At 37.6% G+C, this 24,636-nt stretch overlaps 1 protein-coding gene across 5 annotated transcripts in view; it reads right to left on the reverse strand.

The window, feature by feature from the left end:
• Positions 1 to 24,636, reverse strand: part of ADAMTS18 (ADAM metallopeptidase with thrombospondin type 1 motif 18) — an 80,796-nt gene that overhangs the window by 46,113 nt on the left and 10,047 nt on the right. For 4 of the 5 annotated variants that reach the window (XM_035336855.1, XM_035336853.1, XM_035336856.1 and 1 more), the window contains exons 4-7: positions 6,034 to 6,316; positions 2,155 to 2,354; positions 1,295 to 1,378; positions 374 to 533 (exon numbers count right to left, since the gene is read on the reverse strand). In XM_035336855.1, the coding sequence (XP_035192746.1) occupies positions 374 to 533; positions 1,295 to 1,378; positions 2,155 to 2,354; positions 6,034 to 6,316 (727 nt within the window). Of the gene's footprint in view, positions 1 to 373; positions 534 to 1,294; positions 1,379 to 2,154; positions 2,355 to 6,029; positions 6,317 to 24,636 lie in introns of those variants that run through there. The other variant, XM_035336858.1, reaches the window with a different exon arrangement.

Raw genomic sequence — 24,636 nt, forward strand, 5'->3', positions numbered from 1 at the left:
GAATAGAATAGAATAGAATAGAATAGAATAGAATAGAATAGAATAGAATAGAATAGAATAGAATAGAATATATCAGAGTGGCTCAGAATTATTTTCAAAGTCTCAATATTCCTTGAAGAGGTGACAATCCAGAAGGATGTTTTCAAATAGCTTATTTGTCCACTTTTGCTGGGGCAATAATACTGGAAATACTCTTTTTCTTCTAGGTACCTCAAAGAAATATATGTAATAATAATACAGCTCTTTCCTGTTCAAGAAGTTTAACATTACATACAAAATTGGCCTTTGTTATTTGAAAACATTTCAGTCTCTGTGAATCAAGATGCTGCTGTTGACATCTATGAGTTTCTCAGAATGTGTTTTCTTATCATACCTAAAGTATCACAAGGCTCGTTTTTCCAAGAGCAGATATCAAAACCTGTAAGCAAGATGGCATGGTCATGGCGCTTTCCATTCTTCCCAACCAGAGCAGATTGCCATTGACAAAAGCTGTTCAGTGACTGGTCTGCATGGTGGTTAATCAGTAATCCACCCTGTAGGTATTTCACAGACACAGAAAGAAGGTGCTTTCATCAGTACTTGAGAAAGGTGATTGAAGGAAGAAGAGTTGGTTAGGTAACAGGGAATTATTTTTGTTTGCATTTTTTCTATGTGAATTTATGCAATCCTGTATTTACCATTTGTGATGACCAATTCAGTTGATGAATTCATCTATTAGAATTATAAAATAAAACTGAAGCATTCACCAGACACAGATATTTTCAAAGTCAGCAGTTGGAATACAATAAAAAGGAAAAATATTATGCAAGTAGATTAACCCCCCAAAAGTTTATTCTCATCAGGAAAGATATTTTTTTTTTTCTTTTCTTTCAGGACCATTGCCAGAAAATCAGATCCATTCCCACCTTCAGTTACATGCTGTCTACAGTTTGGAACTTTTTACTCTCTCCCTCTTCTGATCATCCCACTTGAGAGCCTACTTCAAAACCTACAAGTAGATTTCTCATTCCAACCTCCTCCAGGAAAATGTTTTATCTTATTGGATGCATTTCAAAGTTTCTAAAGAACATTATGAAAATGAAGGTTTTAGTATCGAAAGAAAAAAGGAAAAGCAGTGAAATCTAGAAAACACTTATTGAGCTTTTTGTGATTTCAGTTTTCTTCTCACACTTGATGTCATAAGAATGACAAAGACTTCTAATGCAAGTTCATGTACATAACAGAGGAACATCCAGTGTTCCCTGCGAACAGTATCAAATGAAGTACATACAACAACAATTCTGATACAACTTACAGGCTCTTGTTCCAAAAGAAGAAGGCTCACAACAATGATGTTTATGTCACTTCCAATTGTTCCATCTTTAAACAAACTAGAGACCTGCAGTGATTATTGAAAATGAAATATCATCTACATGTATTAAAAATGTTTTTTTAAATAGACTTAATGTTTTTTTAAATAGACTTTTTTAAATAGACTTTTTTTAAATAGACTTAAATAGTATTGAGTTATCACATTCACCTTCATTTTTCAATATGAGTTAATGGAATTATATACCTTGTAGGATTAATCCAAAAGAGCTTAACCCAGAATTATTCCCCAAACCACTCCATTTATTAAAAAAACTTGAAAACTTGATTTCAATGGACTTTGTTCTGTCCTTGTTCTCTTAGATCAAGTGTAATCAGTGTCAAAGTTCAAGTTTTGAAGAAAAAAATTAAAGGAGAACGAAGCCACAAAGGAAAACGTATTTCTAGTTATATTATGTTACTCAAAATAAATTTATGTTTTTTTATTTTTTTGTTTCAAGGAATGACATCAGACTAAACAGAGTAAGACTGATGAAACTAAATAAAAGTTTCAGTTTCAGCATACCTGATTTCTTTGTACTACACAAGACATATTTTAAAATTTAACATTTTAAAATATTCTCCATTTATATTCTTTTACCCTACAGTAGTGTTGTCAGAGCTGTGAAAAACCAAAAAATCATTTTAAAAATTTTTTTGGCCTAAGTAACTAATTAGATGAGACTTGAAAAAGAGCTTGTCTAAGTTGTGCCTGCTCTTTCTGGTATCACCATTTGTGTAATGAAAGATAATCTGACATAACAATATTTCACAGGGAAAACATACTTCAATGACATCAGATCTTACCATGTTCATCACTGTTAAAATGTATGTTGTTACATTTTCCTTGCCATGTTTCTCTAACATTTTTTTATCTGCCACAACAAGGGTTTCAACATTTAGACTTCCATTTTTCTGAATTTTAGCAGATGATCTTTTGAACCTAGCAGAAGTCCCATATTCATCTGAGCGAATGTATGTCTCTTCTGTGGGTGGCTTAGGTGCATCTAAAAAGGAAATAAAACTCAGTTTGGGGAAGGATTCAGATCACCCATGATCAGTTTCATCAGATAAGGAAGTAACAGGTTTAGAGCCTTATATTATTTTTACAGCATGTGATTTAGTACTTAAGGGTAGGGAGTAAGGATTCATTCTTCAGGGTAGGATGGCTATAGGGGAGACGGAAATAGGAGAAAAAACGTATTCTGTAAGCAGTTCAAAATAAAGAATTAATCTAATAAATTGGTAGCATCTGTGGAAAAAAAAAAAAAATACACACAGAATTTTTAACAGAATACCTACATTTGTCCTGTCCTTTTCATAACATCCAGAAGTGTTTGGCATGTGCTACTTACATAGCAGCTGATAAAAAAAATCCTTTCCACAACAGACTTCCACCACCAGAAAGGAGACACACCACAAGTAAGATTCCCATCCACCTGACATTTGGATTGACAATAGCCTTCTATTCAGTGGCAAATTTGCCACTGACATTGCTTCTGCTGGGAATGTATTTATTTAGCATAGGTAAGTGTCAGGAAACAGCGATCAGATCTTGACAAAAGGATATGCGCATCCAGTCTGCACACACTACTGTTGGGGTGCACTTTTTCCCTCTGTGCTTGTATAGCTTGATCGATGGAACAGTCATGGAATGTCTCCAATCCATTTCTTCAGAGAGACCAAAATGGGAAAGGAAATCTATATTCTACATCCTATAATTCTCCTATTGCTCATTGCTTCTTTTGCCTAAAGCTACACTGCCTTGGCATTAAGAATTAACCCAAAGGCCACTTCTTAAGGCCACGTGAACTATTTGGATAACAGTACAGTTTGTTTGTTTGTTAGACACAGGATGTAACATGACGCAAGTGAAGGAGCCTCAGGTAAATCAAAAAATGTTGCCTGTGCCTCATCAGAAAGTTACTTCAATGACAGAGCTAAAACAGATGCTACTTCCTAGTACCTCAAACTGGGAAATCAGGAATACCACAGAATAGACAACAGTAATCTGCTTTCAAGAATTAAGTCACTCTGAACTATATTTAACATTGCAAGTGACTGTATTAGTAAGATTTTAAAACACCACTCATTATAAACAATTATCCTTTACAAGCTCAGAGAACTCTTCTGGAAGCACGTCAAGACATGAAGACATGCCTCACCCAAGAGTAAAGCACTCAGTTCAGGGCACATCAGTTTCCATGTTTTGAAAGCAATACAACTTCAAGGCACTTGACTCATAAAAAAATGGTGCTTATATTTACATGTCCTGTAGACTGATCCACAAGCAGTGGAGTTTTGTTCTTTGATTAAATTCACTGCTACTTATAAAACTTATGCAGCAATATGTTTTGAGCATGATCTAATGACTACAGTCCAGTCAATTCTCATGATCTAAAAATATTTAGATTGTGATGAAGAGTTTGAAAGATTAACTGACTTCTCTAGTGCTTACAAATTGCCAGCGTAGGAAATTTCAAAAGACGATGAGCTGGACAAGCTACCTTTATGACCTTAGAAGTGGCAGCATACTCATCCTTGTTTCTGTTCAGCAAACTTGGATTCATTCGTAAGTTAGGATAAATTAACTTGACTATAGGCAGTGTTAGTAGCAGAGAACTGTCTTCTGTACCACGGCATACTCAGTTCTTACACCTTTATTTATTAAATCTAAAGTTTTCTATCTGAGGTGGCTGGACTGGATGTTGCTGAAAATTTCAAAGTAATATAATTCCAGATCTTGGAAAGAAAGAAAAAGTCAAAACAACAACAAAAATAAATATATAAATAAATAAAATTTTCTTCTACATCCCTTATTTGCCCCTACTGAACTAAGTGATCACATGTGATTTTATTTGCAGGACTGCATTGTATTTGGTGAACATGAGAGAGATTTGTTCGATATATTAGCCAAGGCTGGGTATAGAATTAGGTTGTTATTTTTTTCAAACTCCTCCTCCCTTTCAGAAGGTTGCAGGTATGTACAGCATGAGGTGAATAACTGCAGGATGTGAAAAGAAAGAGTTGCATAGTTAAGATAATTAAAGGAAGTCTTGTTTAATTGGATTCTAACAGTGCCTCTGACACCAAGTTCCTAAGTGATGATGGGCAAATCATTTACACTAAACTTACCACAGCTGGATGCTAACTGTATGTTCTTCATTTACCAGGAACCCAGCTCAAAAATCCAGATAAAAACTGATGGCTCTAAGTGGAATCACTAAACATACCGATAAACATACACAATTACAGGAGTATATATTCTGGTAAGTATTTTAAAGGAAAACTCAGCTTATTGATTTGGTATCCAACAGCAATGGTTATTTGTGACATCTCCTGAGTCTCTGGAGTCCTGCTTCTAAGACAGGAATAATGATAATATCTTTTCAAATCCCAGGAGGTTTTGAAAATGCAATAACCAAAATGTGTTCATTTATTAGAGGGACCAGCATTATGTAAAAACTAAAGACATGAGTAATTCTGAATTTGGACAAGCAATCATGGGGGGTACAGAAAATAAGGAATAAGACCACAGTGGACAATGCAAATAAAATTAAACACTGCAGAGCAGAATAGCTAACTTAGCACCATTTTGTTTGCCCTGAAGCAGGCAGCAGGAAAGCCAGACAGGAGGGGGAGGGAGTATGCATTGAGGTAGCTTTGACCTGCATCAGAATGCAAATATGTACAGTTAGAATCACAGACTTCTGCATCTGGCATTTGAGGTCTAGCTTTCAAATCAGTGAGGAGAATGATTTTTGAAGAAGCAGTCACATTTTAAAAAGCAGTTTTCTCGCTTCAGACAGGCCTCAGCCTCAGCCATCTTTTCCACTACCTCCTTTCTCGTTCTTTCCTTTCTATTTGTTTTTCTCTGTCTTCCCTACATGCCTGTTGAAAAAGGAACCTGCTCATTTTCTCACAACACAAGTAAGAAGTTGGAAGAATATAACTAGACTGACAATGTTTTCAATACTGTGTGCAGTCCTGGAGAGCTTCCTTAAGCAACTCAGAAGCAGATCAGCTTTCAAAGAGAATCAACTGAATGTCCAAGTACAGATCCAAGGGGGCTCTAAAATGTTCAGAAATCTGAAGGCCAAATGAAGGACTCAGAACAGATCTTGGCAGGATACTATGCTCCAGTATGTTTTTAGGAGGTGGCTCCAAAATTTTATTTAAACAATTTACGTGGGAGGTTCTTTTTGAAGATCTCACTTGCTGAAACTTTCATTATCAGATGGTGAGCTCTGAAAGACTTATTCTCTATCCTCTTAGAAAGTAGTGATAGGTTTCTCCTCCATCTTCAAGCCTAATTAATTCTATTTCCCCAGACTAACAGAGAACAGTTTAGGGACTTGGCATCCCTAACTGTGCAAAAGCAGTGATCTAAAACAGAAAGGCTTATCAAAAACTATGGTGATGTCAAAAAAAAAAAAAAAGACAAGAGATCTTTTAATCTAGGTAAAGTAAAAGAGAACTAAATGGTGATCTGATGGCTTAATAAAAAAAGATGATGACATCAATTTAAAGGAAGAATCATATTTCCCATATCTGTTTCCCTTTATAGCCATACTGTCCTTAATTATTGTCTCCATCATATAGGTGACTATGAACTGCACCTAAGTATCACCATACAGTCTCTAAGAGGCACTATCTCAAACAAGGAGAGAAAGTTTCCTTACATACATTTCTTGCGACGTCCACAAAAATGTTGCTTTTGAAACCTTCCATGTTGGTAACCATTCGCTTGAGCATGATACTTGTGGGAAGTGTGAGTTCTGTGATGACCAAGAGAAAAGTATTTGGGATTGGACTCTACTGTGTACCGGTGCACCTTTTCTTCTGCTGTTCGTTTATATAATACATGAGGATGGTGTCCAGCAGGTGATGTGTAGTTGTGCTCCTGTGCTAGCCGCTGAGGTAACGGAGATATAAGGAACTCGATCTTCTGTGTCCTTATCAAACCTGACTAAAAAAAAAAAAACAAAAAAAAAAACAAAAACAGCAGAAATTAGAGGAAAGACTGTCAAGATTCACAGCTGGAATGTGTTAGCTCTTAAAGGCTCCAAAGCCTCTAGACAGACTGAAATGTACTCCTCTAAAATACATTTACTCAAGATTTAATCTAGATAGTCTTCCCAATTAAATATGCATTGTTTCACTTTGAAGACGACCAGGTGTTATGCTTGGTAACACAGAGAACAAGAATGCTGTACCCCACAGCATTAGCATAGCACCTTCACACAGTATCATGACTAATTTTGTAAGCAATATTAATCCAGGCATAAGGTTACTCTAAGTAGAAACCTAAGCACCTTATGGTACAGCAGTGCAAAGTTAAAGCATCTAAAAATTTTAGTATCATCATTCAGTAATCAAGTCCCAGCAATTTAATCAACATAAAGCAGTTTATATTTTTTGCCCTCATACAAATGAAAACTGATCAGTGAAATCAAGTATCTTAATTGTTTTCCTTTTTGGATCCCTAAAAGACAGAAGTGAGTATGGGAAAACTAAGCTGTATTTTTCACATAGTATCTATGCATAAAACTGCACATGTGATGAAGTGTTTCCAGGATCAGGGCCAGAGAAATGCGGGTGGCACTGAGGAAGTATTTCCATGCAGCTCATTAATCAGTTATGATTTTATTTCATTTCTCGGTTTTGTAAAACACGTTGTAATAAACACTCCTTTTTACCAAGTCAAAAACCACAAAGTTTCATCAGGTAATTCTATTACATTATATACATAATACTAGATACAGATTTTTGTTTTGGATCAGTGGAGCTCTACCATGTGCTAATACCCTCCTGCCAAAACTGACATCCCATGAGGACTACAGTTCTCTAATACTTCAGAAAAATATGTGCAGACAAACAAATGTCAATTACAAACCATCTCATCTGACATCTTAAGTCCTCAAAGCTCATGATTCCACCTCCTTCCTCAAAAAGCATTCTTTGAAAATGTACATATTAGACAGGTATCACATATTCCCTTCTGAAACTGATGCTTTCTTTAGCTTAAACTCCTGCATCCAGAATGCCAAGGATATTCAAAAGAGAGTAAATTTTAATGACTAATGCAAGCACTGTATTTCTAAAGGCTTTGTGAAATTTTCTGCACTTTCAGAACTGTTTCGCATGAGGAAAACTCAACAGAACATGTAAAACAAGTGAAAATAGAAAGCTACGTGTAAAATCTTCACAGCTTTAACTGTTTTCTAAGCAAATGCTAGAATTGACTTTAAGTCCAGTTAAAAGATTTATCAGAGATATGGAGGTACTCCATAGTCTGTAGTCAGATGCTATGCCCGCTTCATGGAAATTCACTTCTGTCTTTCCAAATTGATAGTATCTTCACAGTACTCCCCAGTATAAGCATTTTTCATGGGGTTCTAATAGTAATGCTCCTAAAATAGTACCATGATCTTCATTTTGACAATAGAAGAGATTCCATATTACGAACTCAGATGATCAAATTGCTTCCTGAAAATTTATATGAACATAAAAATAGATACTATTCTGATTAACAATTTACCCCCTCTCCTCTCTTCAACAGAAATTCATAATTAAGTATCTTCATCTATATCTACTTAACTTTCTAAAGAAAAGTTAAAATTGCCCCTGATAAATAAGAGAGACAACATTGACAAGAATTTAACTTTCCTGCTTAATGCTATAAGTTGGCATATTTCAAATATCAAATCATATTTGGTAATGGCAAAGTACTTTCCTGTAGGGAAGAAGACTAATATTTTAATCCTTATGTTTTTGTGTCATTAAACAATTTAAAAGTGGTTCTGAGAGGCAATCTTTATCTGCTAGAGTGCACTGATAACTAGTCACTACCTTTTTATTTTCTTTTTCTGATGTAAAACATAAATGTAGTAAATCTGGTTTTTATTTCCCCATTTTAAAGGTTTCCACATCTGAAATTATTCCTGTAGGATTAATTTTGTAAATGATTCAAACCATATGGAACAAAGGGTTTTCTACATTTTCCTGTAAGAAACTATCCCTGATGTACACCAACTTCTACCAAATGCAGCCCCAAATGTAATTTCTATATTTAACATTATAAGGGCAGATTGAGAATTCTGGAAAAAAAAAAAGGCAGAGGGAGTTCTGGACCCTGTACTGCATATTGCTGCACTACTTCCTAGGCTGTAACTGACTTGAGTGCCTCACAAAGGCACTTTTTTTTTCTTCCTCAGCAGAAATGAACCCAAATCTCCAATAAGACTTCTTTTCTTTGTGTTTTGCATCAGACATGTCCTCCAAATTGAAGTATATTGTGAGAATGAAAGATAACTTCTTTTGGTAACATCTAGTTTTATGAAGTTGTCATGAAGAAAGGGGAAGCACCCCGGAGCAGCCTGGTTACTCACTAAATCACAGATCATTTTCCATTTCTTTCAGGTATGGGATGGTTTCAAGGATTCACATTAAAATAACATCTTCAGTAATTCAGAAGTAATGCCGAGAATGCTGACCTGGCTTCTGACAGAGATGCACTCCTCTGGATTGGTGCTAAGTGGGCAACTGGGCAATAACAGCCAGATGCTTTTCTTGCAGGTTCTTGAATTTTAGCCTTAGGTAAAGTAAAATGGACTATGGCTATGGTCATGTTGTCTGGAAAATATGCCAGCTGAGAAATCCCAGAGCACACAGGCAGGATACTAGCACAGAATCATCTTTTCTAACTTTATACTACCAAGGAATTCCAGCTCCTTGAAGAAGGTCAGGTTTTGGCTAGTCTGTACTCCTGGGCAGTGTGATAAAAAAAAAAAAAAAAAAAAAAAAAAAAAAAAAAAAAAAAGGTTCTTTGGAATTTTTCCTACAAAATATCAAAACATGAAACATCACTGTAACCACGAGTTATATGCAATATGGTTCTCCAGCTCAAGTATTTCAGTAGATGAACAATTACTGTCAAAATTGTCATGGAAATTTTATGCATTATGTTTTCATATTGCCAGCATAGCTTTAACTATACATGTGCTTATCCTTGAATCAGAACTCAATAATGCCTTTCCATTAATTTTGATGGGTTTGTGACCCGACAAGAAGAGGATTGGATAGGTCCAAACTCCATTTTTTTCTTCAGATTGTCTGCAATCATAACACTATGAGAGGAAGCAGGCTGATCAAATCTACCATTTTTAGTAAGTCTAGACAACACAGCATGAAAATGACCAGGGACTCCTATCTATTCCCTCCTCGCTCTCCCACTATGGCTATCACTAACAATAGCAGTAACTGTGAGAACATGGTGGAAAGGAAAACCCAAGAGACTGCTCAGTTGGAATTTGCTGTTCTTTTTCTTCCCTCACAACACATATTTGCTGTCTTTCTGTAAGGGGTATTCCATACCATTGGGAAGTAAATTGAAAGACATACGTTGATCTGTGTGGATAGCAAATAATTCTGAATCAGTAAATTAGAGGAACTTGCAGTTTGTTTGCAGACAAGTTGAGAAGAGATGAGAAGGCAACATTCCTCCCACTTGTTATTTGTTATGTAGTGTTTGCTTAGCTCTGAGCAAAAGGAATTTTCAGACCGGAATACATTTTTGTAAAATTCCTCGGTATCAGGGTGCTATCAACAAACTAAGGAACTTGTTCCATATTCTCAGTATAGTTCAAAAGGAGGAAGAATCTCAAAACGAAATTTAGATAAGGGAAATGATAATAAAAATCTGCTTTGAGATTTTTTCAATAAACTGAAGAGGAATGTTTTAAACCATTGGAAGTTCATCCTAGCTATTCTAAACCAAGTAAATCTCCCATGATTTCAAACCCACATAAAATGGTTTTGAGTCCCACTCTAACATACCTGTTTCCATCATTTGCCTTTTACTGAAACCACACAAAGGCTGCTCCCATTTGTCTCCCTCTGTGTTCTTAGATTCAGAGTGAACAATCTGGGAGCTTGCTGGTTTGTAAATCTAATTAGTTCTGATGTTTCAGCATCTCCAGACCCTCCATTAGAAACACAACGCTGACAGTGAGAGACACACCACACAGAGAAGGATTTTTCAAAACTTGTATTTCTTGCCTAAAAAAAAAAGGGGGGAGGGGGGTTCTAAGGGTTCTAAGATAGTAAGATAGTAAAGAAACCCTTGCTCTACACTAGAAGAGCTTTAAGGCTGTGGATTTTCTGTTTGCATACAAGGCATTTTCATTAAATGCTAATAAAATTAAAGGCAACAGCTTGGACACATGCATAATAAAGTTGCAGGAGTTTCTAATCCAGATGCAAAATACAAATAATGAGGTAAGAAACCTAATGAAATGAAACTGATAATTAAAACATATGAATAAATTTACTGCAATGTCTCTGCTAGACAAAACTACTAAATAATGACTGACGCAAAACTGAGTTCCAGTTTGTACAGACAGGAATATCTCAGCTAAAACAAGTGCTAGAAAACATGTGCATGTACTGTCTAAGCAATACTTTTCATTTCCAGAATGCTTTATTCAATGTTATAAGCATATATATATAATCGAGAGTGCTAGAAACATTCTGCATAAACTGGTAGCAGTTAAAACCATGGCCAAAGAAGTTCATGAAGTCTATACCATTAGGTGAGTGTGTGTATACTCAAAATGAAAAATCTCTCAAAAAGCAGAGTTAAATGTAGTTTCACACCCATTAAAATGATTCCAAATATTCACACAAAGTTTTAAAAGACTTGACAAAAGGCCAGCTGAAATTGGCATAAACCTTCCCACAGACATCAGTGGACATTGATCCAAGACTTCTGTTGTGTTATTTCCCAACTGTCCAGCACTCAAGTCATTGATTCAAACATCTTAACGAGAATTATAGCACGTATCAGAGGCACAAAGTACAGCTTTTAGTTCTACTTAAAATAAATAAAAATGTAAATGTAGAACTTCCTTGAAATTGATAGGATAAGAACAGATGACCTAAGAACAATAGTTGCTGGTTATTTAAAATTATCTGAGGTCCACAACCACAAGTTGCCTCCATATCCGGAATTCACTTTACAGTATTTTGGGACCATCACGTCACAGCATACTGAAGCTTTTCTCCTCTTTGTAGTGAAAACTCATGAAATGACCTTAGCTACAGTTCGTTTTAATTAAAGCCAAACTCTTGTTTTCTGCTCTGATGTGATGCTAGGTTTCTGGGCCTTTAGTATCACAAAAGACCATTCTCCACCTTGCTGGAGGAGGGCCTCCCCTAGCTCACATGTCCCACCTGTGGGATTGTTCTGCTAGACCATTTCCAGTTCTGGAATCATGAGCATCTTAGAAACAGAAAGAGATGAGTCCCTTCCATCAGGTTTTATAGGTGGATAATGGTAGTCGTTTTATGAAGTATAGACATGATCTTCATGTTTGGGACTAGCCCTCTATTCAATCTGCATGTGGTCCAAGGCAGCTGGAGGCAAGCCAGCCGAGCAATGTAGCTGCTGAGAGACTGGGCTTACTAGCTCAAGCTCAGCATAATGCTTGTGTGTCTACACGGTATTTTGTAACAGAGCTAGTTCTTGGCCAGCAGCTTGGAGAACAGCAACAGTGATTTCAGATCAGTTTCAAATGCATGCTCAGAGATGGCAGTCCCCCATGCATATACCAACAGCCTGCTACAAAATCCCCTCAAGATGACAAAAAGTGCCAGCTGTTTAGAATGAGGTTTGGGTCTAGCCTTGAAAAGGGATATACAGTTTTCTCACACATGCCATGAATTTTTCTTTCCTCCAAAGCAAGGATATTCAACCAATACCAGTATAAGGCTGTTCAAAGCAATCCCACATCATGTGGGCAGTCTAAATAAATAATTGTTTCTTAAGAGAATGTGTAATGAGGTAGACTCACCTCTTCAGATAGGTTAAGGCAGTAGAATGAAAAATATGTAAGACTATAACATTACTACAGTCATAAGCAAAACTATTTCCAAGAATTATAGCCAGTAGTATAGTACAGAGTGACCTGAAATAGTAGATACCTGATATCGCTAACTGACTTTTTGAGAGATGGGTTATTGAGCACCTCTCAGGTTAGGGTCAAAATGTCAATACTCTGGAAACTATAATCAAAATGAGCAAATTAAGATGTGAAATTAGGTAGAAAAAATACAAGCAACATATCTGGCAAAGCAGAATGAAGGAGCTGAATTATGGGAAGTGTTGTAGAGATGAAGGATATCTTTACCCATGGGAAGCAGCATGAGCAAACAGCCAAACCAATGGCAGTAAATCATGGTAATTAAAGAAGTTTGTTCCCTCTCTGCTATGACCTACAGCCCCTTTTCTGGGTGGTAGCTGCAAAGCTGACAGCAGTGGCAGCTAACAGAGGTGAAGTGTATTTTGCCTTCGTATTTTGTTTCTGTTTCCCTCAGAAGGGCATTTCATACAGATGCACCCATGTTACTGAAGCACTGGGTGAATTAAACAAGGTTCTGAGACACAGCAACAGGGACATGATCCATGATTTTCCAACATAAAGTGACAGGTCTGGCCCCCTAAATCCATCCACAGGTTGTTAAATAAATGACTGACTTTTAGAGTGCTAAGCACCCAGGCACTCCCATTGAACTGAACATTGTCTCTGAACTGCAAGCATTTCCAGAGTGCTTTTATACCAATTTGGGAAATAAAATGTTCTGGGAAACTAGTGAGAATTGACTCTCATGAGGTTTCCAATAATACACATGTATTATTGAAGTCAGAGATCCCACGAGTAAAACTCAGAGCATTTTCATTTTTGATCCTGCCCCAAACCAGGCAGCACAAAGTCATGTGAACACACTAAACAAAAGAGAATTTAAGTTAACTAAACTCTTCCCTAGCTTTTATGTTTGCCAACCAAATTCACCCATTCTTCAGAACAGCATCGAGTCTGTACATGGGCAGTTACCAACGACTATCCCAGAATCAGAAAGGTACAAATGTAATGTTTTATTGGTCTGGGGCCCTGTCTGATGAGGATAACCTCAGCAGACCTTTACTGAGTTTCACTAGATTGCAATATCTGGCTTGGTACCATACCGAATGTTTAGGTTAAGTTAATGGACTTTATACATACTAAAATATTTTTATTATGAAAGAAGCATTAGAATCACTGGTTACCTATTTCAATTTGAGAGCTCTACAGCTGATCACATTTCTGTAGGTTCTAAATGACTCACAGAATAACTGAGTTTATTCTGTTTTCTAACATATAGAATTCTTGCAAATGGAAAATGTTAGGAATTCTTAACAACATAACATTTTACTATCAGAGGATCTGACAGAAGAAGAGTAAGACATTTAAATTGCCAGTCTGAATTAGTCATGAAAGACTACTCTGTTTGGCTGCTCAAAAGAAGTGCTATGCAGAACATGCAGCAATTATTAAAACGAGGTAACAAAATTGCATGTCTTTAATTATTCCTATATGAACAAAGACAACATTATCTCTGAATAGTGCCTTTGTATTTCTGCAGTTGACTGAAATTGTTTAAAACATCTTTATGCAATCCTCTGTCAACAAATGGCAAATAAGGAAATACTCCTATTTGACCCTCCATTGAAGGTAATTGAACCACTCACATTGGTATTTAAATGTATTAAATTGGTATTTATTGCAGAGTAATGAGATATTCTAGAACTAACACAAATCTGATTGCTTTGCCAAAGATTAAATACTTGCTCATACACAACTGAGCTTCCTCATTTCTCATATTAAAAACAAACAAACAAAAAGTAGGCATCATAAATGAACAGAAGAAAACTACTAATGTAAAGTACAGCATTATGATGCAAACTACAGACGACTGGCATTTAAATTAAGTGTCAAAGTTTTGCCAAGTGCACTCAAGATAACTTCATTAACGATTCCATCAGTATGGGCACTGACTGTTTGGCTCTTTGGCTTGTTACAATGGTTCTGGAAAGCAGTTAGCTAAAACCAACTGCTTGAATTTAGGCTTGGTAGCTGTACAAGCAGTTGGGTATGGCCTGTTTAAGCAAATCCCTGCAACTGTAAGATAAAATCTAGATATTTTATTAGTTATGACAGCTCTGAAATCCATCACAAAGCAAACAGGAAACAGCAGGATTGTTTTATGAATGCATTTATGCTTCACTTTTCCTAAAAAGAGGCAGCCCGTACTTGTCATGTACTGTCTTACAGTTGATTATTTACTTATGGTACACCAAGTGTAACAGACCAACTGTCTTCAAAAGATAGCTCAGTTAGTCCCCTAAACTAGCATAACATGTAACAGAGTTCATCACTGGATCAGGACTTAAGAGAATCCTTTGCCTGTGAGAGGAGCCCTACCTTTAACTTTGAAGCATAGGAAGTGCAGCCCTCCCTGTCCTCCCACTCTGTGTAGGAGTACAAAATAAAAGCACCATTTATATTCCTCTTAAAGCTCTGAAATGTGACTTCAAGATATCTAGATCTTTAACAGACCTTTGGACAGGGCAGAAAGTTGTGCTATGGATGGTTCACTATGAATTATTCATACTGGTCGAAGGATTAGGTGCAATGAAAATGCACTGGCAAGATTCTCCTCCTCCGTGTTTAGCCATTCTATTTTATGTTGATGAAATTCAGATGTACTAATATTCTAGGGAAACTGCATGTCTTGTCAATCAATCTTCTGATCCTATAACTGTGATAAAGGCAAAAATGGTAAGACTATTCAGGTAATAATGACATTGAAAATGAACTGTTTAAAACAATAGAACTGATGATAACAGATAACTAAAATCAGTACTTAGAGATTCTTTTTCATAGGAACTCAGCATTAGCAGATGTTTGCTTGTTTCTGATAAGGCACATTCCCTCCTAACGTACATGCAGCTCCAAACATTGGAGTTCTTGAATCCGGTCTTGCATAATACTATAATTTTTTTTTATTTTTTTTTTTTCCTAAATAATGCTTAAGGGCTTTGGTGTTTTATTTGCTTTCTGATTTCTTGAAACATTTTGTATTGAGTGTTTAACATTTTTTTTACCCTTTATGATCATGTGTACCAGAGCCATACTTGGTCTCTTTTTTTTTTTTTTTTTAGTGAGAACTCAGCTTTTACTGTGATGATAGGTCTTTGGCAGCTAGGCTTTTCAGAAGAATATTACAAATCATGAGTGAAAGTGGCAAACAAGTGTGAAAGGCTCCTTCTGCTCTTTAAGTTGCAGAGAGATACTTACTAACCAAGCTCAGACACCACACAGGACTAGCTGATGGCAGACCCTTCACTCTGTTCAGAGTGGCTTACAATGGCTGTGTCAAAGCCCCACAGGGAATGTTCTAGACAGTGGCAGTTCACCACACATATCTACTTTTCCCCATTGAAGATCCTCCAGATAAAAGCTTCAGCCTAGCAGAGCTGATGCAAATGAATTTGAGGGGGCAGAAGATCTGAGCCTGTCTGACCTGGGATAATTTGCATTCAAACAAAATAAATCCAGCTCTATTCCCATAGCAATTTTATTTTGCTATGAATAGCTCAGGCAGCTCCAATAGTGAGGAGCTCGGGTTACATCTGATTGCCAGCTGTATTGCTTACTAAGAAGTTAGGTCAGTGGTTCCCAACCTTTTAATTTTCCTTGTTGGAGTATACGTTGCTATGGATTAGTTACATGAGAGAGTGGTCACAAAGAACTCTGTAGGGAGCAAAGTATCAGCTTTGCTGATATTCCACATACACAGACATATACATATGTTGAAATATCTGTGTGGGAAGGGAAAAGGGAGTGGAACAAAGGAGCTTAGGCCATTAAGGGAATGGAAACTAAGAAGCAAAGATGGCGCAAGAGTGAGATGTCAGGCTGGCGCCTGGGTTATCTGGATTAAACTCCCAGTTCTTCAGTCATTCAGCTTCTCCATTCCTTATTTCTCAGTTTTAAAGGCAGGGCAGTATACTCTACACTGCAGATACTCAAAAGAGACTTGTGAAGATTTGCATTTGACTCTAGTTGGGTTGTTCTAAAATGCCTCTGTCTCCGTCACTACAAGCATGTGGCCTTTCTCTCCCTGCAGCCCCAGCCTGGAGGATGCCACTCAGCAGCTTCAGCTCTCATCCACTAACCAGAGCATACAAGGTCACGGTAGCTGAGTACGTGCCACCTAGCAGGGCTCCACACTGGTAAGTGCCCTGTTCAAAGACACATTGCTCAAACGTGGCTCTGCCCATGATCTGTCCCTCATCACGTCACTAGATGGACTTGTGCCATGTGTCCCCAGTCACAGGACTCACAGTGCGACACGATATGTGACCCTGAAATAATGTGGTCACATTCACTGGAGTCTGAGAAGGTCGATTGGTTTGCTCATAACTAGGAATTCCCTTGCTGTAATTCTTTATACTTCACACATGCCTATAGACAAAGTGTGATTGCTTAGCGTTGCTGCAAAAGGGGGAGTAGGAAAGAATAAATTTCATCTTCTCTGCTTTTACTGTAGTCATCTCTTCAAAACAGGACAGTAGCTTAAGTGTGTGTGAATCATGTTTTCTTTCTAAAAAATGGGAAATCAGTAAAACTTTGAATGCAATTCATACCATTAAACATGAAATACAGGGCAGTACCGTTCCAATGATTTAAAATAAAACCTCACCATTTTCTCAGGTTTTTCACATTAAGAATCCTGTACAATGACAACTCCATGTCAGATTTAGAGATACAGTACCCAACATGAACATCTTTAGTGTCCTGGTCTTAATTTAGAATGGGCATTTGAATAAGAAGTGAGTTATTTGCTAAGCTAAATGTTGTAACTGCATGCTGTGAAAAAGTCTCATATTTGTGGGCACTGTTTATAGCCATGAAACCTGCCTTCACGGTATTGTATTGCCAAGTATTCTGGGGGTCCAAAGATTTGCTTTCCCAGTTGTAGCCAAAGGTAACAAGCTACCAAATGGTGGTGCCCAGATATACTGCCCTAATTTCTGTCCTCCTTCCAAACTGTGCATACACACACTCCTCCCTCCCACAAATTAGTCTATGTTTTGATTTTAAGGGAATGATGCACAAAGGTGAGCATGCCAACTGTCTTGCTGGTTTTATTACTGAAATGAAACACAGGAAATCTGGGTGAATTTGGCCCTGTCTAGAAAGGTTTTTAAATCAATTATAAATGAAAGTTTGATGAGAAATAATTTTCAGTATAATTTTCTAACTGCAGTAATCTCTGTAGTAGAAACAACTTTGACCTCATGCAAAAACCACCACAATTATGTCCCGGTTTGGTATGAAATACAATACCATGCCAAAACTGTCCTCTTAAAATGGAAACAATATCACTACCTTAATATTAGTCCAGATTTTCAGCATAAAGTGAGCTAAACCCATTCCTCAATGCAATACATCAATTTACATCTGTTGACATCCTGCCTGCTGACAGGGTCAGAGTACAACATACAAATCTAAACCAGTACTTCGGCTGTTAACACAACAGTTTCCAAGTATTCAGGTCTGTGCTTGACCTACTGCCTAGGCCTGCAGAGCTACAGCAGTCATGAAGAGTTACATTGATTTTACCATAGGCAGATTTTAGTATAAGCCTATGAATTATGAGACTCTTTAGCAGGGATGCATCTTAAGAAAAGCATGTAAGATGTGCTGGGAATATTTACATATTTCTTTTCATTTATGAAATCAGCTCCAATAAGCACCTCTGAGAATCAGAGGACGAAAAAGAAGATGAGGAAAGGACACAAAGGATTCCGTTTCTACACAGTCCTGTAGAAATTCATCCAAGAAGGGAAGCCTTTGATTCTTGTGTCAGCAAGCACACATTTGTTTTGATTTTCAAGCAAGTGAATAGCATTTCTGCATCAAAGCATTTGTACAGTAGAGTGTTGTCAATGTAGTACTTTCTATTATGGACTGTGGAACCCCAAAGATCTACCTAACCTTGTGATGATCTCTGAGACCTCAAGAAATGGTAAAAATAAAGTGACAAAGGGAAGACTGTACTTGAAAGTGATGTTTTCTTCCATGAGATATTCTCTATATTAAACTAGTCCAAGAAATCTGGACATCTATTGCCATAGGAGTTGTCACTTTCTTAAGCACTATAGGCCTTCTAGTTGAATTAAAAATGCAGTAAAGTCAAGGGAAATATAATTATATTGAATTTGTTGACAGCTTAACATGTTGCAAAGTTATAAAAAGATGGTAAAAAAAATCAACAGAAGATTCAGCAGGGAAAATTTCCTAGGCAGCCTGACCTTCTTTCTGCAAAGAATCTACTGAACAGTAGGTTAAGCAAAGGTCAGGTTAAACATAGGTTAAGAAAAAAGCTCCAAGAAGAGGAATGTGCTGTCAGGGTCACAGAGGCTCTGGGACATCAAGGAAGTGTTTGAGAGGTACAAACATCAGGCTCGTATGTATATCCTAGTCCCAGCGCCTGCATGTGCTCCCTGCTCCATCCTGGCAGCAAAGAACACAAGACCTGAGCTCACACCATGCCATGCCAACAGCTGCTCTCTGTGGATTTCGGGCACAACCTGAGTGAAGTGCTGCACAGCTTAGCTGCATGTATCCTTAGGAATCAGGATACACACTTGGTGGGCTGAGAGGTGCTGCATGAGTCAAGTAAGTAGTGCATCAAAGCACTCAAACTCCCATACGGAAGAGATCACTTGTCTACAGCCATAGGCAGGAATTAGGGAAGTGAACATGAAGAGTAAAAAATGTGATCCCCTCATTCTGAGCCTCTCTGAACCTCAGTGTTACTTGCACAGATCCTGATTTATCATTCTCACACTATAACTTACCAGCTATATCCTGTCCCCAGTCCCTGTCTCTCACCTTAGTGCATCCCCACAGTCATCTGGCTGTTCAGTGGTCACACAGGCTTTCTTTGGCTAACGGGCCTGCCAAAAGACCAGTGGCATGAAGGTAGTCAAGTGCTATTCATGCCTACACATTTTCCTGCATAAGAATATATGTGCTTCACGGCGTTAAAGTGCAATCCTGCAACTTCCCTGTGTGAATTTGCCCAGCCTAATGTGTCATGCCTAAAGATGTGACTGTTCATGCAATCCATCTGGATCATCAGTCATTTACTCCACCTTTTCTTCTTTCCAGGTGGTAAAATAAACAGAGGAAAAGCCAGAAGGACCTCTTGTTGTGAAACATTTCCTCTCTTCACAGCATGTTACACTATACACTCCTCCCACAGCATAAAACCAGCAGTGTTAATGTTGTATGGAAGTAAATTAGCCACAAATAGCACCATAGGGAACTGAAATACTTTGAATGTATACCATATAATCAGGAAATGCCCGCCCTCTTCATCTGCTGGGAACAAGGAAATTGAAAGCTTTGTAATTTTAAACTGGCCATCAGTTGCTATGAATCAATCAACCATCTCGCTGCAGAGAGCTAGCATGCACAAGGAACGCTGTGAAGATAAGAGAGGGTTGAAACTACACTCCCCATCCTGTTGACATAGTTTCAGCCCAAGATTCCACATTTGCTCACTCCTATCCTGGACTCTTCTTTGTACACCTCTACTGAACTCCTCAAAAGTGCCAGAATAGGACACTGGACTTTCATATTTTTTCAAATTATTATACTACCATCAATTCTCGCAAATGTCATCAAACCTAAATGTATTTTTTTGCATAAGTAAATTGCAAAAGATAATTTATGAACTCATAACAACTTCTTCCTTTAACAGTTTTAATATATTATGATAGAAGTTATGCAGGACAAATAAATGTCATGGTCATTTTTTGCAATAACTTTTCATCCATCCATTTACTACAAAAATCAAACAGAGACAAACCTCATCACCCTTGTCCTTAAATTTGAGTCCCTACCTGGAAGAAACATGAAGGAGATGATTAAAATGATAGTTACTATTTTGCTAGCACAATATTGCTATTGAACGGCAGAAAAGCTAACAGCTCTAGTGAGCATTGCCTCATGCAACTTTATGGAAATGAAAATACATTCATATTTACTGCATTGCACTGTCTTTAGTAAAATCAAGATTCACACTAGCATCAATTCAGCTCTTTGGTATAAACGTGTATGTATACATCATTTTTTCTTCCTTTGACTGGCTGGAAAAACGCAAAAAGTCAGGTCCAGAAGATAAACTACCTTTAAGGGCATGTGGCATGCTATGGAGGTATTCTGGAGCACAGGGGCACCATTCAGAGCAGGTTGATGGCAAGTAGCAACACAGCCCCACAGGGAAATACTCCAAATCTTCTGTTACACCCAATAGAAAAGTAGGCCTGTGGAGGCAGTGTCCTTTGCTCTGTACAAATGCTAGTTTGCAGAACACAGACCTTTATTCTGGGTGAAGAACATTTCTTTCTGTTTTGTTTCTCACATTAGAGTGTGTTCCTGACCTTCCTACACTAAAGTCTTTAAAATGATTAAATAAATCATGTGAACAGCCACAACCAAAAATATACTGTTCCTTCAGCCTCAAGCCGATTCCAACTAATTTAGTCTTGTGTTGCTATTCTGCACTCCGGAAAGCTGGTTTTCAAGAAATGGTTGGACAATTACAACAAAAAATACACTTCTTATGGGACTCCAACTCAAAAGCTGAAAACCTGTAAATAGAACTGGTGACACACACAGGTCAAAACCAAAGTCTGGCAAGTTTTTGATCCCAGCTTCAACTGTCTATAGTAATCTATCAGCCGCTCTTGCTGACTCAGCTTCAGGTCCAAATTATCCTTTCACTGGTGTTACATCTGTCACGCAGGCTGATGGAGAAACCAAAACTTTGTCACTGTACCATTAGTCTGATGTTCAGTGACACATGGCCCTGACTGTATGCTGCTTATGGCTCCCACCCTGTATTTGGGTTCATGCATGACCTTCACTGAGTGAGAGCTGTAGGACTCTGCCTCAGACAGTGAAAACGACCACTAAGGGCTCTCCGATACGCAGAGGAGTCACAAGAATCATTTAACTCTTTCTGTAGGAGACTACACGTCCTCCTCTCTGCAATTACTCAGCTCTCTTACCAAGGGCAAAATACAAATAAGGTCTTGCCTCCTACAGGTGTTCCCAGGAAGACAGGTGTTAACATCCTTCCACATTTTTGCAGGTCAAAAACTGTGAAATCCAACTCTTGTCAACCAAGGGAAACAAGCCTCATAAACTACTTTCCTCTTTTACTCTAAATGCCAGATTTCACTTCACCAACACTTGATCAGAATTAGGCCAAGTAACCTCCTTGCATTTACTTAGTTTTGACTTTGAATTTTTTGGTGGCCATTGCACTTCCTTTACTCTTTCATTGTCGTAATACCCTGGCAGCATAGCAAAAATGGAAACATTTGGTGTTAGTACACTGAAACACATCTGGCAGCTGCAGGCACCAGATGCCAAGTACTTCACTGCATTTTCCCGCAGCAGTAGCAGCAGCTGGTTCTCTGGGAAGCCATCTGAACTCCTGCTTCATTTCATGTCTGGCTGCTGTTAGTCTAAGCAGTCCTTGAGAATAGGATACAGGCAGTCTGTAGATGGGCTTCTTTGCCTTTCAGGTAGGACATTTTCCTCCATTTTGTAACTCAGGAAAATCTGATTATACAGTATTACCTTGGATTATTTACAAGATGTGTTTTAGGGTCTGCCAGTGGAAACTGACATGCTTCACTTTCTTGATAAGCCAGCAGTACCCTCCATTTAAAAAATGCCTTTCTAAACCAAAGAGTAATTGTAGTAATTTTACCCAAAGAAATGGTGTGCCTCTTCATTCTAAGGCCAAGATGATGCATTGAGGAACTCTCCTGAGGACAGATTCTGATCCAGAAAAGCCAGCATAAAACTTTTTACTCTCCATAGGCTTTTGATGAAGCCCCTAAACCAGCAAATACCTGTCAATGACAGTTAACGATACTGCGGTGCAGGAATCAAAGGATATCAGCTGCTCACTTCTGTCTCAGCCTGGAAGTTGTTCTTTTTCTCCCCTTTGCTCAACCTTTTGCTAGAGGCAAGAAAACAATCTGATCATCAGTACACGATGTTGGGAATGCAAAAAATATCCATGCAGCCTTCAGCATGGCTTCTAGAATGAAGAGCAGCCAGCAATCAGAGAAAGAAACTTGGGGCTGGAGATACTGTTGTCGTAGGCTGGTCTCTACGGTGATTTCACAGACAGCTATTGCAAACAATGTAAGTCTGTAGAGCAGACTATAAGGAATGATCCTCTGACGGAAGTAGCAGGAAGTGCAAAAGTGACAGAAATATTTTTCTCATCCGTAGTGTAATTGTCCACAGATCCATGGTGGGCTGCAGAAAAATCAGGCTAGCCCTAGACCAAGATTGGTACTATAATCCTTAATTTATACTTGCATCAACCAAGATAAATAGCGCAACTTTCTATCAAGTGTTAGCAGGAAATTAAACTGGGTAGCCACATTTTTTTGAAAAGTTTAAACTTTCTTCTCTGACACTGTTTTACACCATTTATACCTACCCTATACCATGACCAGATAATACTTCAATTACAGTATTAACTGAAAATATTTCTTGAGGTTTAGTCTAGCCTAATTTTAAGACCTACTGTTTTCATGACTTCTTCCAAAAAAAAAGAATGTGTCACATAAGACAAGCTTGCTCAAGACAGATTTATTTTTAAATGCTCAGTCTCTTCACTGAAATGCATTAATTTGCATGAAGAAAAAGCAAATCTGTTTTTAATTTCATTATTTTAAAAAGCCTAATTATATTCTGATGCTACATAAATTTTATATTGCATGGCAAAGAAACTGCAGATCTGAAGAGTAATCCATGTTTCATTAGTTTGTGTATTCTGCCACAGAATATAATATTACGTTCTTAAATTAGTTGGAAGCCACACTGTGCTGCAGAGTAGAAAAACAAAAGTGAGGGCTTAAGCTAGGTCAAGCATATTTTGTATAGGTCCATTAAAAATCTCATTCTATTAATATTAATAAAGATGTTGAGACACAAAAATCCTTCAATTAACATATATTAGGCAGGCAGGCACAAGCATTCAAGTGATCCCACTGTGAACAGCAAGAATCCAGTCCTCACAGCATAAAGTCATAAGAGCTGTGTACATAGTGGGACAGCTAGAAATGTTAATGCCACAGAAGAGTGAAAAGGCAATGCCCTATTGTCTTTGCAAGTAAATATCACTTTATTGCTTCAGCTTCCTCTTCTATTAAATGCATTTATGCTGGACCTTGCTATTCCAGTAAGAATAATTTCAAGACCTGTTATCTTTGTCATCAGACTTTTTTGTTTTACTAATTTGTGTCAGGAACTAGCTGTGAAGCTACCTACGAGACTCAGGAAAGGAATTTTCATCTGACTGTATAAATTGTTTGTAGATTTCCCCAGTTTATGAACTAACATTGTAAAAAATAAATTAACTTGAAAGTTCCAGAAATTACTCCGGACAAATAATGGTTCCCACGGTACTAAGCTTCAACCATCAAGACTCATTCACTTGCATATGACCTGATTATTTGACATTTCTTCACCCTCATTCTTAGTGACTTCCGAGCTCGATAAACAATAAAAGGTTACTGATGTCAACCTATTATGAGTCTTCTAACACACAGTAAAGCCAGTACTGAAGCTTAATTAATACATTTGTAAATTGTGCTGAGCTGCAAGGCATTATGATTTCAGGTTTCTGTAAATGTTTACCTCAAAGCTTTAGTCAACACTCTACTGTCTGAACCAAAGATAAGTTCTGCTTCCATCAGCTATTCACATAGCTGGTCAAATCACTGTCAGAGCAAATCAATAGGAAATTCCTTTAGCATACTGTAATTTATGGCAGACCTGCAGCAACAGAATTGGGATTAAAATGGGATAAGAAAAGGCAAGAAAGAACCAACATTTTTGCTCCCAGTGACATGATCAAAAAGACAGAGGAAAACCTTGTTTGTAATGTAATTATCTACTAAGGTTCAATTTAGATACCATTTAAAGGCTAGTCAGAGCCTTCCTAACACAAAATGAGTGGGTTTTAGAAAAAAGATAATGAAGTCTGAGCTTCAGCTGATAGAACTCACGGTAGGTTCAGTGCTAGCTCTCACTGCAGGTCCAGTGGTAGCTCTCACCACAGATAACTAAGTTTAACCCTTCTCCTACTAGTTCACTGAGAGAAGACCATTACCAAATGTATCACACAGAGCTAACAACTGTGCATGATCAGGAAATTAGAGGGAACACTTCTGATGACTAAAAAGACTGCTCACTTTAGTGGGGATGTTGTCAGGTTATCACTGAACACTGCAACTTCCAAAGAAACAGACAGGTATTTTCTAGAAACCCCCTGGAGAAATTCATAGGTCCACAGAAA

The sequence above is a fragment of the Oxyura jamaicensis genome, chromosome 11 (genome assembly GCF_011077185.1).
Source record: "Oxyura jamaicensis isolate SHBP4307 breed ruddy duck chromosome 11, BPBGC_Ojam_1.0, whole genome shotgun sequence".
Lineage (NCBI taxonomy): Eukaryota > Metazoa > Chordata > Aves > Anseriformes > Anatidae > Oxyura > Oxyura jamaicensis.